The sequence below is a fragment of the Mobula hypostoma genome, chromosome 1 (assembly GCF_963921235.1).
Source record: "Mobula hypostoma chromosome 1, sMobHyp1.1, whole genome shotgun sequence".
Taxonomy (NCBI): domain Eukaryota; kingdom Metazoa; phylum Chordata; class Chondrichthyes; order Myliobatiformes; family Myliobatidae; genus Mobula; species Mobula hypostoma.
Genome location: NC_086097.1, coordinates 19,841,094 through 19,857,791, shown reverse-complemented (window position 1 = coordinate 19,857,791; position 16,698 = coordinate 19,841,094). Strand labels below are relative to the sequence as shown.

The 16,698-nt window shown below is 45.6% G+C and overlaps 1 protein-coding gene across 1 annotated transcript in view; it reads left to right on the top strand.

Moving 5' to 3' along the window:
- vsx2 (visual system homeobox 2) overlaps positions 1 to 16,698 on the top strand; it is a 66,769-nt gene that overhangs the window by 33,161 nt on the left and 16,910 nt on the right. The window contains exons 2-3 of the mRNA XM_063066835.1: positions 4,751 to 4,835; positions 7,195 to 7,318. Of these exons, the coding sequence (XP_062922905.1) occupies positions 4,751 to 4,835; positions 7,195 to 7,318 (209 nt within the window). The remainder of the gene's footprint in view (positions 1 to 4,750; positions 4,836 to 7,194; positions 7,319 to 16,698) is intronic.

The window sequence follows — 16,698 nt, the reverse complement described above, 5'->3', positions numbered from 1 at the left end:
CCATTGGTCAGGGTTGACTATGGACATTCTGTCCAACTGATACGCAAGCCAGGGCAGTATGAAATGGAGAGCAAGCTGTTGCTCATGTAGCAGGCTCCCCCTCTCCACGCAGCTGATGAACCCAAAGGAAAGACGGAGACCGATACAGTTTGGCATCAGTGATGTCGCAGGAGTTGCCAGTCAACATTGAACTCAACGTCAGGCTGCCTTAGGGAGTCCAGCTTCAGATTTTTCCTTGGGCTTTACTCCTGAAGCTTTCCCCGTGAGTGGGTATAGCTGCAAAGCAGCAGAGGTTTGAGATCAGAGTTTTCCTTCTCCTAGATGAGCTGCCAACCACGGCTGACGAGCCCGGTCTGCCTGAAGCGACTGGTTTTAAGGTGCCAGTCACCTGCCTTTGGCCCTTCTCCTGTCAGTAGAAATAGTCCCATCGGGTTTAGTAGCTAAGCCACGTGTGAAGGCAAGGAGCTGGACTTGGTTGTCAGAGGCTATTTGAGACACACACCATTGGGAGCATTTAATAGATAGTGGGAGCTTATCACCCTGGCTATAACCACCTTAAGGAACCCATTTATTAATACTGCAATAATTATTATTAATTTGATTTCTTTTTTGTAATTGCTCAATCTATTGTCTTTTGTATATTGTTGTTTTGCCCATCCTGTGTATGTATTTTCATTGATACTATTCTGTTTCTTTGTATTTATTGTGAATGCCCACAAGAAAGTAAATCTCAGGGCTGTACCGTATATGGTAACACGTATGTACTTTGATAATAAGACCATAAGACAAAGGAGCAGAAGTAGGCCATTCGGCCCATCAAGTCTGCTCCGCCATTTTATCATGAGCTGATCCATTCTCCTATTTACTCCCACTCCCCCGCCTTCTCACCATAACCTTTGATGCCCTGGCTACTCAGATACCTATCAATCTCTGGCTTAAATACACCCAATGACTTGGAAGTGGCAAATGAAGTACAATGTTGGAAAGTGTATGGTTATGCACTTCGGCAGAAAAAATAAATGGGCAGACTATTATTTAAATGGGGAAAGAATTCAAAGTTCTGAGATGCAACGGGACTTGGGAGTCCTCGTACAGGATACCCTTAAAGTTAACCTCCAGGTTGAGTCAGTAGCGAAGAAGGCGAATGCAATGTTGGCATTCATTTCTAGAGGAATAGAGTATCGGAGCAGGGATGTGATGTTGAGGCTCTATAAGGCGCTGGTGAGACCTCACTTGGAGTACTGTGGGCAGTTTTGGTCTCCTTATTTAAGAAAGGATGTGCTGACGTTGGAGAGGGTACAGAGAAGATTCACTAGAATGATTCCGAGAATGAAAGGGTTAACATATGAGGAACATTTGTCCGCTCTTGGACTGTATTCCTTGGAGTTTAGAAGAATGAGGAAAGACCTCATAGAAACATTTCGAATGTTAAAAGGCATGGATAGAGTGGATGTGGCAAAATTGTTTCCCATGATGGGGGAGTCTAGTACGAGAGGGCATGACTTAAGGATTGAAGGGCGCCCTTTCAGAACAGAAATGCGAAGAAATTTTTTTTTAGTCAGAGGGTGGTGAATACTGTGAAGCAAACAGTTTACCTTTGAGAAATTTAAAAACTGCCCCCAAATGAACAAGAGCTCAGTCTCTTAAAAGGGTGTGATGCATACCAACAGAATTTCTGCAACTGTGTACGTACTGCATATTCCTGTGAATAAAGATACAACTTAATTAGACTGGCACGCGCTCTAGGGGTTTTCCTGCTATTGCTGGCACACAGTCGGGGACTCGGTGCGAATACTGGAGACATGCAACGTTTCCACAAAGGGCCCAGAGCAAATATTCACAATTATTCCGGGGGCTTCTCGCAGTGTTTACACACGCCGGGGACCCGGTGTAAATATGCATTTTAAAAATTTCTGCTAGTATTTATCCACTCCCAGGGACCCAGTGCAAATATTGGCACACTCCCTGAATACCTCAAGCAGAGTTTACATTTATTCGAGGAAGGAGTGCAAGTGGATCCTACTTTCAAATGAGAAATTACCATTTCAGCGAGAAAACCCTGCGGAGACCGTTTTGTTCCACTGAACAATAGAAATAAACTTCTCCGCAAATATGCCGCGAAATTTGGATTTGTCATAGATCTCCAGGAATGAAAATTTCCACTGTAGTATTTAACGCACTTACTGCCAGCTTAAAGAGGACGAACGCAAAATCTTTGTTTTACCGCAGACGAAGTAATCGTTTTACGTAAACACGTTCCACCAGCATTTTGTGTGTGTTGCAATCGTTTTACGTTTTTTTTATATAAAAACATAAGCCTTCAATGTCGATGTCCCGATTGTTTTTATTGCCAGTATTACTCTATTACAGTGTAAAATGACCTCGTTAAATTAGGAATGCTTGGGGGAAATATAAACTGCTCTGGTTAGCGTTAGTAGAAACATCTTGTGCGTTCTCTAAAATCATTTCCGTAATGTAAAACGCGAGACGGCGCGCGTTATAAAGAAAAAATTGTTGGGGAAATTAAGCCAATGCTCGTTGTTTAAAACAAAGAAAACAATATCGAACTTTCCACTTTCATTGTGTGGATAGATAGCTGGAGGAACCGGAACAAGATATTTACAGATTAGGGATGGAGAGATTCACAGCAAATACATTGCGCATATTTAAAACGGGGGGTTAATAGTTTCTTCATTAATAGGGCGTTAAGGGTGACGGGGAGAAGGCAGGAGAATGGGGTTGAAGGGGTTAAAAAATCAACCATGATTGAGTGGCGGAAACGACTCGATGGGCTGAATTCTTCGCCTATGTCTTCTGGTCTCAAGGTCCTAATATCAAGGCAACGAAATCTAGGTACTGAGAACAGCGAGATTAGTATAAACGCGATGCCATTTACCAGTTTTGTACGAGCGTTGGGTGAACTCCCGTGTGTCGGGGGCCACAGAGAGACGTGCTGCCGGACTGCCGGAGGAGCTGGGCGGATCAAGCGGTATCTGTGGAGGGAGGGGGGGTTGTCGGCGTTCCAGTTCGAGAGGAGCTCGGCCCGAAGTATCGACCATCCATCCCCCTGCCCCCGCATGTGCTGCATGCCTCGCTGAGATCCCCCAGCAGCTTGCTTTTTGCACCGTGAAACTGATTTCGTTATCGTACCGGAATGCACACCGACAGGGATGAGTTCGTTTTCTGCTCATTGACTGGCGGGAGGTCCGTGAAACGGCGCGGGGCAGATCCCTGTTTAAAGCTCGGGACCTATCGGTGTTTGATAAAACGAACGAGAAATTCTGGCGCTGCCCGAGAATCCTTTTTCGGCGAAAAATTGTGATTCGAGAAACCCGTTCAATCCGTGGAAAAACTATTGGTTGCGCACCTGGGGATTATTACAATGTCCCCACTGTCAAATTGAAGTTTATTAATAGTCAATCACACATAGGTACACCGCCAAATGAAACAACATTCTTCCGGACCAAGGTGCAGAGTCAGAATCGGGTTTATTATCACCGGCATGTGACGTGAAACTTGTTAACTTAGCAGCAGCAGTTCAATGCAATACATAATATAAAGGAGAAAAAAATAAAAATAGTAATAATAATAAATAAATAAGTAAATCAATTGCAGTATACGTATATTGAATAGATTAAAAATCGTGCAAAAAACAGAAATACTGTATATTAAAAAAAGAGAGGTATTGTCCAAGGGTTCAGTATTTAGGAATCGGACGGCAGAGGGGAGGAAGCTGTTCCTGAGTCGTTGAGTGTGTGCCTTCAGGCTTCTGTATCTCCTACCTGATGGTAACAATGAGAAAAGAACACAAGAAATAGGAGCAGGAGTAGGCCATCCGGCCCGTCGAGCCTACCCCGCCATCCAATAAGATCATGGCCGATCTGTCCATAAAGAGAAAATACGCAGTACATATAACTCACACACTTAACACATGAAATGATATGACCACAAATACATTAACAAATAATAAGGTGCATTTGTGACGCAAGCTAAAAAAGTAAACAGCACGGCGATACCGGCGCTTCATACGTGATGAGACCTGAGTGGCGACAGGGAGTTCAGTACTCTCAGGCCTGTGGGAAGAAGCTGTTTCCCGTCCTGACAGTCATTGTCCCAATACTGTCTTATCTTCAGTCAGTCGGCAGGTGTGTGTGTGTGTGTTGCGTGTGTGTGTGTGTGTGTTGTGTGTTGTGTGTGTGTGTGGTGTGTGTCTGTTGTGTGTGTGTGTTGTGTGTTTGTGTGTGTGTGTGTGTTGTGTGTGTGTGTGTTGTGTGTGTGTGTTGTGTGTGTGGTGTGTGTCTGTTGTGTGTGTGTGTTGTGTGTTTGTGTGTGTGTGTGTGTGTTGTGTGTGTGTGTGTTGTGTGTGTGTGTTGTGTGTGGTGTGTGTCTGTTGTGTGTGTGTGTTGTGTGTTTGTGTGTGTGTGTGTGTTTGTGTGTGTGTGTGTTGTGTGTGTGTGTGTGGGGGGGTGGGGGTGGGGGGGGGGGGTCACAGAGATCGTTGGATGGACGGGAGGGATCATTGACAATGCTAACGGCCCTGCGTACGCCGCGCTCCTGATAAATCTCGGTGATGGGTAGACGGGAGACCCCGATGATCCTCTCTGACGTCCTTTGTAGGGACTTGGGGTCCGATGCCTCGCCATTCTCGTCTCCAGTCCTCTCCGACACGCCCTCAGTGCAAGTCCTGTCTTGTCACCCGGTGAGCATTAGCTTTTGGGAATAAATGTCGGAACACTTTGTTTAAATTCAGATTCTGAAGACATTTCATCGAGTGACCGGAAAATTTCCAAATCCAGCCTGAGCCAGACGAAGAAGCGTAAGAAAAGGCGCCACAGGTAAGAATGTGTTGTCGTAGGTGTCCCTGGACTTCAATCTGATGATCGATACCTGTCCTCTCGTTGAAACGTCTTCGCGTCTGGTCGCCCCTCTGTATTGTACCCAGGGGCACATCTCACGGCTGTAATTCATGGTGTTTATCCGACCCACATTCCTACCCGCCCGATATTCACTATGTCTTCTATTTAATGGACGTGGACATGGAGAGGAAAGATCCAGGGAGATATGGGGAATGCAGGGAATACATTAGCTTAGGTGGGAATTCCGGCCGGCATGGACCGGTTAGATCGTGTTGTATTCGCTGCCCGCCCTGTGTTCAATCTTCCAATCTTGGTCCCAGTCCATCCTGTATTCCTGTCCATCCTGTATTCCCTGCCATACTGTATCCCAGTCCATCGTGTATCACTATCCATCCTTTATCCCTGCCCATCCTGTATTCCTGCCCGCCCTGTATTCCTTTTACAGGGTGTACTTCTGTCCATCCACCATGTCCATCATGTATCCCTGTCCATCCTTTATCCCTATCATCCTGTATCCCTGTCCATCCTGTATCCCAGCCCATCCTTTGTCCCTGTCTATCCTGTATTCCTTGTCATTCCTGTACTCCTGTCCATCCTGTATTCCTGTCCATCGTGTATCACTATCCATCCTGTATCCCTGTCCATCCTGTATCCTGTCTATCCTGTATTCCTGTCCATCCTGTATCCCTGTCTGTCCTGTATCCCGTCCATCCTGTATCCCTGTTCCTGCTGTATTCCCTGTCCACCTTCTATCCCTCCTCAATCCTGTATTCCTTGACTCTACTGTATTCTAATTGTATTCCGTCTGTATTCTTCACCCGTGCTGTCTCCCAGTGGTATTCCTCATCCACGCTGAGGAATACCATTGGAAGCTTTATGCTGTCTTCCCCATCCCTGTTGAATTCTAACTTAATTTGTCTGGTCTCCCAACAATGACTCCGTCTACACTTCCCACTGCCTGGGGGAAGCAGCCAGCGTGGTCAGAGATCGCTCCCAGTCTGGTCATTCGCTCTTCTCCTCTCTCCCATTGGGCAGAATTCACAAAAGCCAGAGAGCATGAATCGCTGGTCTCAAGGACAGATTCTATTAACTCTCTTATCAGGCACTTAATGGACCTCTTGTATGCTAAAAGATGAATGTTTGAACCCTTGACCTCCCGGTCTACCTGGTTATAGCCCCCGCACTTTATTTGTCTGTGTATGGTCTACTGTACTTCCCCTGTAACTGGAACACCACACTCTGGTTTCTTTTTACTACGTCAATATATTGATGTATGGTGTGGGATGTCTGGATGGCATTCAAAGCAAGAGCTTTCTATGACATCTCAGGTCATGTGACAACAATAAATTCAAGTTTATTGGCATTCAACTGTACACATATATACAGCTAAAGGAAACAATGTTCTTCAAAGTGCAAAGCACAGTATGACAAACAGCACATCAAATAATATTAATGCAATATTAACAGATAGTACAAAATATTCTGTAGATGTCCAAGTTGACATAAAGCACATATACAACATAATAAATTGATTTCAGTTCTAATTCTGATTCCAATGGATATTCCCCGTCTATTGTATTTCTGATGCACTCCTCACCTGTTCTTATCCGTCTATGGGGCATTTGGTTGGCCACTCCATACGGTATGTCATTATATGTTAGTGTGTGGTGGGTGTTTACACGGGGCAGAGTTGCCTTCTGCCTTGTGGCGGTAGCACAAGCAGCTTCGGTGGGTTCAATGGAAGCACTTTGGGCAGATTAACATGTGCATTGTAGATACCACATCTTCCAACCCACGAGTTCTCAGCACCACCTGCTACAATGAGGCCACCCTCAGGATGGAGGAGCAGCACCTCATATTCCATCTAGGTAGCCTCCAATGGCATGAACATCAATTTCTCTAACTTCCAATGTTTCCTCTCTTCTCTTCCCTCTTCTTCAATTCTCTACTTTGGTCCCCTTCTCTTCTCCTCGCCTGCTTATCACCACCACCACCCCCCCCCGGTGCCTCTCCCATGGTCGACTCTCCTCTCCTTTCCTCCTTCTTCTTCAGCCTTTAGTTTTTCAACTTATCGCCCTCCCAGCCTCTCACTTCATTCCCCACTCCTCCAGCCACTTGGCTTCACCTATCACCTTCTAGCTTTTACTCCGTCTCCTCCCCCACTGTCTTATTCCAGCTTCTTTCCAGTCCTGATGAAGGGTCTCGGCTGTATATTCATTGCTGTGGCATAGATGCTGCCTGACCTTCTGAGTTCCTTCAGCATTTTGTGTGTGTTGCTTTAAGAATTCATTGCTGGTTGTGTCTGCCTAATCGATTGCTTGTTTCCTTTTCTTTCCAGGACTATTTTCACCTCCTACCAGCTGGAGGAGCTGGAAAAAGCGTTTAACGAAGCTCACTATCCAGATGTGTACGCACGGGAAATGCTGGCCATGAAAACAGAACTTCCGGAGGACAGGATTCAGGTAAATCCGGAGGGGGACAGGGCGGAATGGCGGTGACACTGTGAGAGAGACGCCGGGACAAAACGAGAGCGAGTGAGACGGGGTGGGGGCACAGATATCTGAGAGATACAGGATGCAGATGGGGGGGAGAAACAGGAAGGAGAGATGGAGGAAGTGTAATCTAAGTAGAGAGGGGCTGATGCTGATGGAGGTGGAAGACTTCAGAGGGTGGAGTGGGTGTGGAATGAGCTGCTAACGGAAGTGGTTGATGTGGGTTTGACTGCACCGTTTAAGAACAGTTGGATAGGTTCATGGATGTGAGGGGTTTGTTAAGTTATGGTGCAGGTGTGGGTAGATGGGGCTAGGGAGAAAAGCATGCACTGAATGGGCCAAAGGGCCTGTGTTTGTGCAGTTAGACTGATACCTAAGGAGAGACGAAGCAAAATAGATATAAAAAGAGACACAGAGACAAATCCAATGAAAGAGACAGAGAGTTACTAATGGGGGAGTGAATATAAATCACACACAGAACAATAACTAAATAATTAATGGTGGGAATTTAATTTTCAGATAAAGTCTCCGGAGTGCAATAACTTGTAGTAACACTTGCCCCCAAGATGATTTTCTGAAACATTTCATGTCATTTACAAGGTTTCCTTTCAGTAGATCCATGTGGGAACAGCACCATTCACTTTTTCCGATTGTGAAGTTTCAGTAGGAACTAATCGACATTTTGCTCTCTCTCGGGTGTACCTGGAGGGAAATGTACTGTCTGCCTGATTTCAATACAGTATCAGGCCTTTTCTGTCAAATGTTCAAACAGCAAGACCAGAATCTATTCAGATAAGAAAATGTGCATTTCATTATCCTGGGTCCGACTACAAATGTATTGTCTGCTGCTGCAGAAATAACAAATTTCACCACGTAATATTAAACCCGATTCTGATTCTGATTCAGATTACAAATGAGCAGAACGTTGAAGGAATTACGTTATTACGAGCTAAGCTTAGAGCAGAGTTTCCCAACCTTTTTACGGGCCTTTGAGCCTTACCGTTAATCGAGAGGCCTGTGGAACCCTGGTTGGCAACCCGTGCTTTAGAGAAATGTGGATGGCAGCAGAACAGACCTTGATCAGCTGCATGCTCACATGTATGTAGCTGGACGTGGTGGAGGTAATTACCTACAGGAGGACAGAGAGGGGAAGGCATTGCAGGTAAATTAGCACACACGTATACATATATACATGTGGATTCCGGGGCAGGAATTGAACGATATGTTCATAGAAGAGTACAGCACAGGAACACGCCATTCAGCCCATGAGCTCGGGGTTGACCACGATGCCAAATGAAATTAATCTCCCTCTGCCTGCACATAATCCATATCGCTCCATTCATGTGCTTGTCTAAGACCCTTCTGAATGCCACTAATGCGGCTGCTTCCACTACCACCCCTGACAGTGCAATCCAGGCACTCAAAGTCCAAAGTACATTTATTATCTAAAGTACGTATACCATATACAACCTTGTGATTCACCTCCTTACAGGCAGCCTCAAAACAAAGAGACCCAATAGAACCCACTTAAAAAAAGACTGTCAAACGCCCGATGTGCAGGGAAAAAAAACAAATCATGCAAACAATAGAAATAAGCAAATGACATTCAGATCTGAAGATCATGAAAGTGAGTCCACAGCCACCAGGCCAGTCATCACTGCAGCCGATTCAGGAGCCCATTAGTTGCAGGCCGCAGCCTCAGTTCAGCGTAGAGGCGAGTAAACCTCATGGAGCAGCAAGCTGAACTCCAGCCCATTCCTTGCCTCCGGCCACGACACCCTGACCTTTTCAACCAAAACACTCTCAGGCCCATACATGACCTTCCCAATTCGGCCCAGTGCTTGTATCAATCACACCTCAGGTCTTTCCTCACTCTTGGAGCCAAGCCCTGGCCCCACCGCCTCGACTCTGCATTGCCTCTGTGTGTAGAAAAAAATCTGACTTACACACATCCTTTAAACTTTCCCCCTCTCACTTCAAATCCCATCCTGTGGTGTTCAACATTTCTACCCTGGGGGAGAAAAGATTCTGACTGTCTACCATATCTACACCTGTCATAATTTTCTAAACTTCAGTCAGATCTTCTCCCATCCTTTGGTCCTTTGGAGAAAACAACACCAGTTTGTCCAACCGATCCTTATACTCACACCCTGTAATCCATACAGGATCTTGCTAAACAGCTTCTGAACCTTCTCTAACCATCCTTCCTGTTCAGGTGAATAAAATAGATACAGTATATGTATGAAAAAATTTGTCATGTCTTTTCATGCTCTCAGACTGTGAGGCCCTCGTCAGTCAGAGTTGACCATGGATATTGTGTCCTAGCTGTCTAGAAGCTCCCCTTCTCCATACATCTGATGAACCCAAAGGAATGCAGAGACCGATACAGTTTGGTACCAACAGTGACACAGGAGTTGCCAGTCAACACTGAACATTGATCTCAACGTAGGACTGCCTTAGGGACCCCAGCTCTGGATTTTTCCCTCAGGGTCTGCTCCCAAAACCTTCCCCATGCGTGGGTATAGCCACAAGGCAGTGGAGGTTTGAGATCAGAGTTTTCCTTCTCCTAGATGAGCTGCCAACCACGGCCGATGAGCCCCATCTGTGACTGGTTTTAAGGTGCCAGTAACCCACCTTCGCCCCTTCTCCTGTCAATTGAAACGGTTCCACCGAGTTTATTACCTAAGCCACATGTGAAAGCCAGGAGCTGGACTTGGTTGTCAGAGGCTGTTTGAGGTGCACACCATTGGGAGCACTTAATAGATAGTGGGAGCTTATCCTCACTATCTCCCCCGGCTATGACTATCTTAAGGAACCTAGTCACAGACTGTACTAGGAACTTTATAGTCAATGGATAATTTTGAAGAATGGTGCAATTTTGATTTGGGGAAACCCATGTGCAAACGGAAGAGGGATATTGGGGCTTCACTGAATAGAACCAAGAGCATTTTGTTCCCAGGCTATAAGCCAACTGTTGGAATACACTGTAAGTTCAATCTCAAGTACAGCTTATTGTCATTCAAGCATACACACGTATACTGCCAAACGAACCAGCGTTTCTCCGGACCAAAATGCACAACACAGTACATATAACTCAAGCACATCACATCAAATCAAAATCAAGTTTAATTATCATTCAACTACACATGAATGCAGCTGAATGAAACAGCGTTCCTCTGGGGCCAAGATGCAAAAGAAACACAGCACATTCAAAATAGCGAGCAAGAAAACATGCAAAATAACCATATATATAGCCCAAGTCTCTGAGCGACATGCCCTGCAAATTGATGGTACAGTTCCTGGCAGCATGCAGATGCACACAATCCAGCCTGTCATTTCACCAATCAAACACTAGAGGGCAGCACTGACAGGCGAGGCCAGTCCCAATGGGAGCATAGATACCATGCTACACTGCCTCTGGGGTCTCCTTTCCTGGTTTAGAACAGCAGGCAAGCCGTGACTTGAGGCTTAGTCCTCACTACAACCAAGGCTATGCAGCTCCCTCGCCGTCAGTCGCACCACCAAACAAGGAAAACATGCCTGCGGCATCTTACATTATCAATGTTCAATAGGTCTTGTAATCACAAGAGAAATGTCGAAGACAATGCACGCTGCCTTCACGCACTAGCCTTCGATGCCTTCCTGTAGCAACGTGGTCTGCACCCAGTCCAGCACTTCCACCACCAAGCGGCTCACTGATGAGGTAGAGCTGCAGCACCCGAAGTCCTTGGAGTCCAGCATTGTCTTGTGATCTTAAAAAAGACATTTAACAAAGAGAAAAACACCTTTGGCTGGCCCCTGGGAAGCCGCTGTGTCCGAACACACCACCATCTTACCAGAAGCAAAAGAAATTACCACAAATAATTTAGCAAATAATAAAGTGGTTTTATGACCCACGTTAAAAAGTAAACAGTATAATGCTACTGGTGCTTCATACATGATGAGTCCTGGGTGGTATCAGAGGGGTCAGTAGCCTCACGGCCTGGGGGAAAGCTGTTTCCAACCCTAACAGTTCTTGTCCTAATGCTATGTTACCTCCTGCCTGTGGTGGGCGGTGAAATAGACCGTTTAACTGATGGGAGGGTTCATTGACAATGCTAAGGGCTCTCCATACATAGTGCTCCTGATAAATATCTCCGATGGGTGTGAGAGACACCCTAATAATCCTCTCAGCAGTGCCTGCCATTGTTTGTGTGGACTTGTGGTCAGATACCTTGCAATTCCCGTACCAGATGGTGATGTAGCTGATCAGAACGCTCTCAATGGTGCTGAAATGAAAACTGGTTACAAAGGGTGGGGGGTGCGGAGCCTCCACCAAATAAGAATTTACAGGGAGATTGTATGGAAAGACATGTCTGATGAAAAGTTTAAGTGGCCAGTTTGGGTCTTGTACTGCACTGAATATTTGGGAGGTTCAAATGGCTGATCTCAGAAAGCAAGGAAGGACAGGAAACAATCCTGGAGACTTCCTCCTTTGATGGAAATTCCAGGGTGGTCTGCAGGCCAAAGAAGAGGGCCTGTCCTGGGGTTAGAGGTCTTTGTGAGGTCTGTGTGTGTGTGTGTGTGTGTGTGTGTGTGTGTGTGTGTGTGTGTCTGTGTGTGTGTGTGTGTGTGTGTGTGTGTGTTAAAGAGCAGCAAGGCTCATTTCACTGTTGATTCCTTGGTATGTTCTCTTTTGTTGTGCTCTGTGTTTTTTTTCTGAGCATTGTGGGCACCGGAATGTGTGGTGACACCTGTGGGCTGCCCCCAGCTCATCCTTGGGTGTGTTGTTGGTTAACACAAATGACACATTTTACTGTATGTTTTGACATACCTGTAATAAATAAATCTGAATCTGATCTAAACCCAAACACTGAGTGGGAATGAGGCAGAAGTGCTTACTGTGAAATGGTCAGACAAATTGAATCCAGTTAAGGACAACATTTAGAGTGATAGGGCCATCAAGTCATAGAGCACTAGAGCACAGAAACAGGCTCTTCAGCCCATCTAATTCATGCCGCCTTGGTTTTCTGCCTAGCCTCTTCTACCTGTACCCGGATCACATCCTTCCAACTCTCTCATCCATCTACTTATCCAAATTCCTCTTTAATGTTACAATTGAACCCACATCTATCACATTCACTGGCTGCCTGTTTCACATTCACACCACACTCTGAGTGAAGAAGATCCCTCTCAGATTCCCCTTAAATATTCACCTTTCACCCTGAGCCTAATGCTCTAGTTCTATAGTCCTAGTCTCACGCAACCTGAGGGAAAATAAAACATTTCTAAATACCTAGACGTTAAAGGTAATGGGGGTTTGGGAAGAAGGAGGCAGGGGAAGAAGGGAGCAAGGAAGAAGATTACGTGTCTAAAAGGCTGGTATGTATGAGGAAAAACTATCTGCTTGGATGACAGAGCAAAAACCTTAACAGGATTTCACAAAAGATCTGAGGTGGTTCTTGTCAAAACATGCAATCATGGCCATCGAGGGAATACTGGTGAATGGTTCTAGGCCGAATGCAGGAAAATGGCACTGGATTGGATAGACATTCTGGTTGGACTGAAAGCCCTGCCTATGTTCGGTAGAACTCTGATTCAAATCAGGGGAGATTGTCAGGTGGGCTGTCAGTCTGAAGTCCCAACAGCCATCTCCGGTGGAGGTAACATATCTTGTGGTGGAAGTCAAGAGTTCTGAATGATTAATGTTTATTCTTCAGCCGTCTGCACAAATAATGGCATAATATCTGGCTTCCACCCATGTTCTGTCTGTGGCATCTTGCTGTGTGTCGATTGGTTGCTGCATTTCTGTAATGTAACAGTAATTTAATAGCTGTCAGAGCTTTGGACTCTCTTTCCCTTTAAGGTTACACAAACTTTGAAACTTTGTCCTTTCAATTCAGGCAAGCAGATTACTGGTACTTTTAAAAACTGATCCAGAGGAAGTTCACAAGAATGATTCCAGGAACAAAAGGGTTAATGTATAATCAGTATTTGATTGCTCGGGCATGCACTCGCTGAAGTTCAGAAGAACGAGGGAGGGATCTGAGCTCGCCGTCTACCAATCGAACATTGAAAAGCCTAGATAGATTTGATCTGGAGAGGATGTTTCCTATGGTGGGGGAGTCTAGGACAAGAGGGCACAACATCAGAATAGAGGGACATCCCTTTGGAATAGAGATGAGGAGGAATTTCTTTAGCTGGAGGGTGGTGAATCTGTGAAATTCATTGCCACAGATAGTAACGGAGGCCAAGTCATTGGGTATATTTAAAACAGAGGTTGATTATTTCTTGATTGGTCAGGGCGTCAAAGATTACAGGGAGAAGACAGGAGAATGGAGCTGACAGCGATAATAAATCAGCCGTGATTGAATGGTGGCACAGACTTGATGGGCCAAATGGCCTGAATCTGCTCCTATGTCTTATAGTCTTATGAAATACAACAATAACTTACACTGCAGCTTTAAAACAACAGGGGATTCCACAGGGCAGGGGGCGTCATTAAACAATAAAGCGGCTTTGGGGCAGGTGTTCAGAGGTGGGCCTTCAGGAAGCTCTTAAAGGAGGCCCACGGAAAGTTCAGGGAAGACACTCTGAAGGTCAGGAAACATCGGGGACTGAGGAGTGACCAGAGTGATCGATATAAGATTATGGGAGACATAGAGGTCAAAATTGTTTTTTCTTGTCGTGGGAGTTTCAAAAACAAGAGGGCATGTGTTAAGGTGAGAGGGAGGAGTTTTAAAGAGGGTCTGAGGGTAAGTTTTTACACAGAGAGTGGTTGCTATCTGGAACTCACTGCCAGGGGAGCCAGTGGAATCAGTTACAATTACAAAGTTTAAGAGGCACTTGGACACTTAAATAAACAAGGCTAAACAGTTCTAATGTGGGGCAAGTGGGTTTGGTGTACATGGACTGGAAGGTCAGCACAGCCATTGTCGGCCGAATGGCCTGTCTCTGCAGTACAACTCCACGACCCTGGAATATTTCTGCCAGCAGTGCAGTTAATTCGGTCTGGTAATGCTCCCGACACCAGTGTTTCAGGTATCTGTGAGGCAGAGGGGCGAGACTGTGAAAGGGTTTGAAAATGAAGGTGAGGATTATTAACACCGGGGTGTCACTTAACCGGGAGCCAGAGTGGGTTTGAGGGTGAGCTGGGGGTGAGGTAACAGTAGACACAACACGGTGTGAGTCAAGAAAGTGGCTGCAGATCTTCAGGGGACCACAAGTCCACAGGGGATGTAATGCACCAGTGCGGGTGATAAAGTGGAATTCAAATGTCTGGGGGACAGGGTGGAATCACATTGACCTGCTCGGAGAGCCAGAGGGAAAAGATAATCTTTATTTGTCACATGTACATCAAAACATACAGTGTTTGCATCGTCTGAAATGTACTGGGGACAACCACAAGTGTCACCACACTTCCAGCACCTACATAGCATGCCTACAACTTACTCCTACGTCTTTGGACTGTCTGAGGAAACTGAAGCACCCGGAGGTAACTCATGCGGTCACGGGGAGAACGTACAGGCAGCGGTGGGAATTGAACCCAATCTTACAGCCAGCGCTGTGAAGCGTTGTGTTACTATATCACCCTCAGAACTTGGCCAATCAAGGATGGCCCAAGGTACACTGAGTGAATTCAACTCTTGGACTGGATTCAACTCTGATTAGATAATCAAATACAGTACCACAAACTGTGATTGTATTGCTAATGCTGTTTTACCCTAATCTGGTGTGTCATTCTTTAAAAGCTGGCACATAATAGGGTATTGTCAATCTGTTCAAACTCAGGAGCCTTTTCTGTTCCCCTTTCCCCTTTCCCCACATTCAGGCAGGGTGCTCCTTCAGCAAGGCCCTGGCGTCCGATCTCAGGAATGGATCTGTTTACTCTGACCATAATACCATAAGATATAGGAGTAGAATAAGGCCATTTTGGCCCGTAGAGTCTTTTCCTCCATTTCATCATGACTGATCCATTTCCCTCTCAGCCCCAATCTTCTGCCTCTTCCCCGTATCCCCGTAACCCTTCATGCCCTGACTAATGAAGAATCTATCAACCTCTGCCTTAAGTACACCCAATAACTTGGCCTCCACAGTCGTCCACTTTCCACTGTCTATGCCTGCAGTGCAGAAGTCATTGATATTTCTCCACCGCTCTTGGCCAAGCTAAGGAATTGCCCCTGACTTTACTGTATGTGTGTATCTGTCTATCTGTGTATGTTTGTGTGTGGTTGAGTATTACAGCCTGTGTTTATCAATAATACAGCAAGTGGTTTCTTTACTCAAACTTACTGAACCATTAGGAGGGTCAGATTACCATCAACTTTATTACCTATTTATTGACACTGATTCCCATCTGCACCAACACTTACCTTCAATTCTGCTCTTTGCTGCATTCATGTGGATGATTATAAAAAACATTGAAAAACACATCATGATTAATGTCCAGTCCTGATGAAGAATCTCCAGCCCAAAATGTCGACTATTTATTCCCCTTCATTGATGCTGCCTGACCTGCTGATTTCCTCCAGTATTTTGTGTGTCGTAATGTGAAAAACAAAGATCAGTGAGACTCTTTGTGTTCTGCTAATCCTTCTCCAGCCTTTGCTATACTGCCTGGTATTGAAGGACATGTGTGCAGAGGTCTGGAACACTGCTTCTTCAGAATGGGGGAAATGAACAACAAATTTGCCAGTTCAGGGTGAATTACCAGTCCAGATCCCTGCCTTCACCATTCCCCACACTTCTCTCTGCTGCCTCAGTCTCACAGTTCCCTGAGATGAAGCCTGATTTAGGGAGGGTGTGACTGAGTGAAATTGCCTGTTGCAATGTTGTTACCTCTGAGACAGAAGGTTACAGGGTTAAGGCCAATCCAGGGAGCTGTTCTGGAGATCTGAGCATAAATATCTGGTCTGCTGACCCTTTACAGTACTGAAGGAGGGCTGCAGCAACGGGGGCTTCTTTCCCCTAGAATTCTTATATTTACAACCAATTTCAGACCGACAGTCGATTGACAAAGGCTCTGGCGACTTGCTTCCACCATTATGGTCCACATCTATAGATCTAAAGCTGCTGTTCAGGTTGATAGGGTGGTTAAGAAGGTGTGTGCAGTGTAGGCCTTTGTGTGTGTGTGTGGAAATATATGAAAACCAAGCTTCAAGTCTGGGGGTAAATAGATACAGTCTTATGATGCTGAGTTCAGTTCAGTTCATGGTATTGAGTTGAGTAGTGATGGAGAGAGAGATTTGAGTCATCAGGTGAGCTGATGCCATCGATCTTCCCGTTGTCCTCCGAAATCCTTTAGAAGTCACCGACTTCTTCTGTGGTGGACCTATCAACCCAGGCGAGGGTTGAACACAAAAATAACTCCC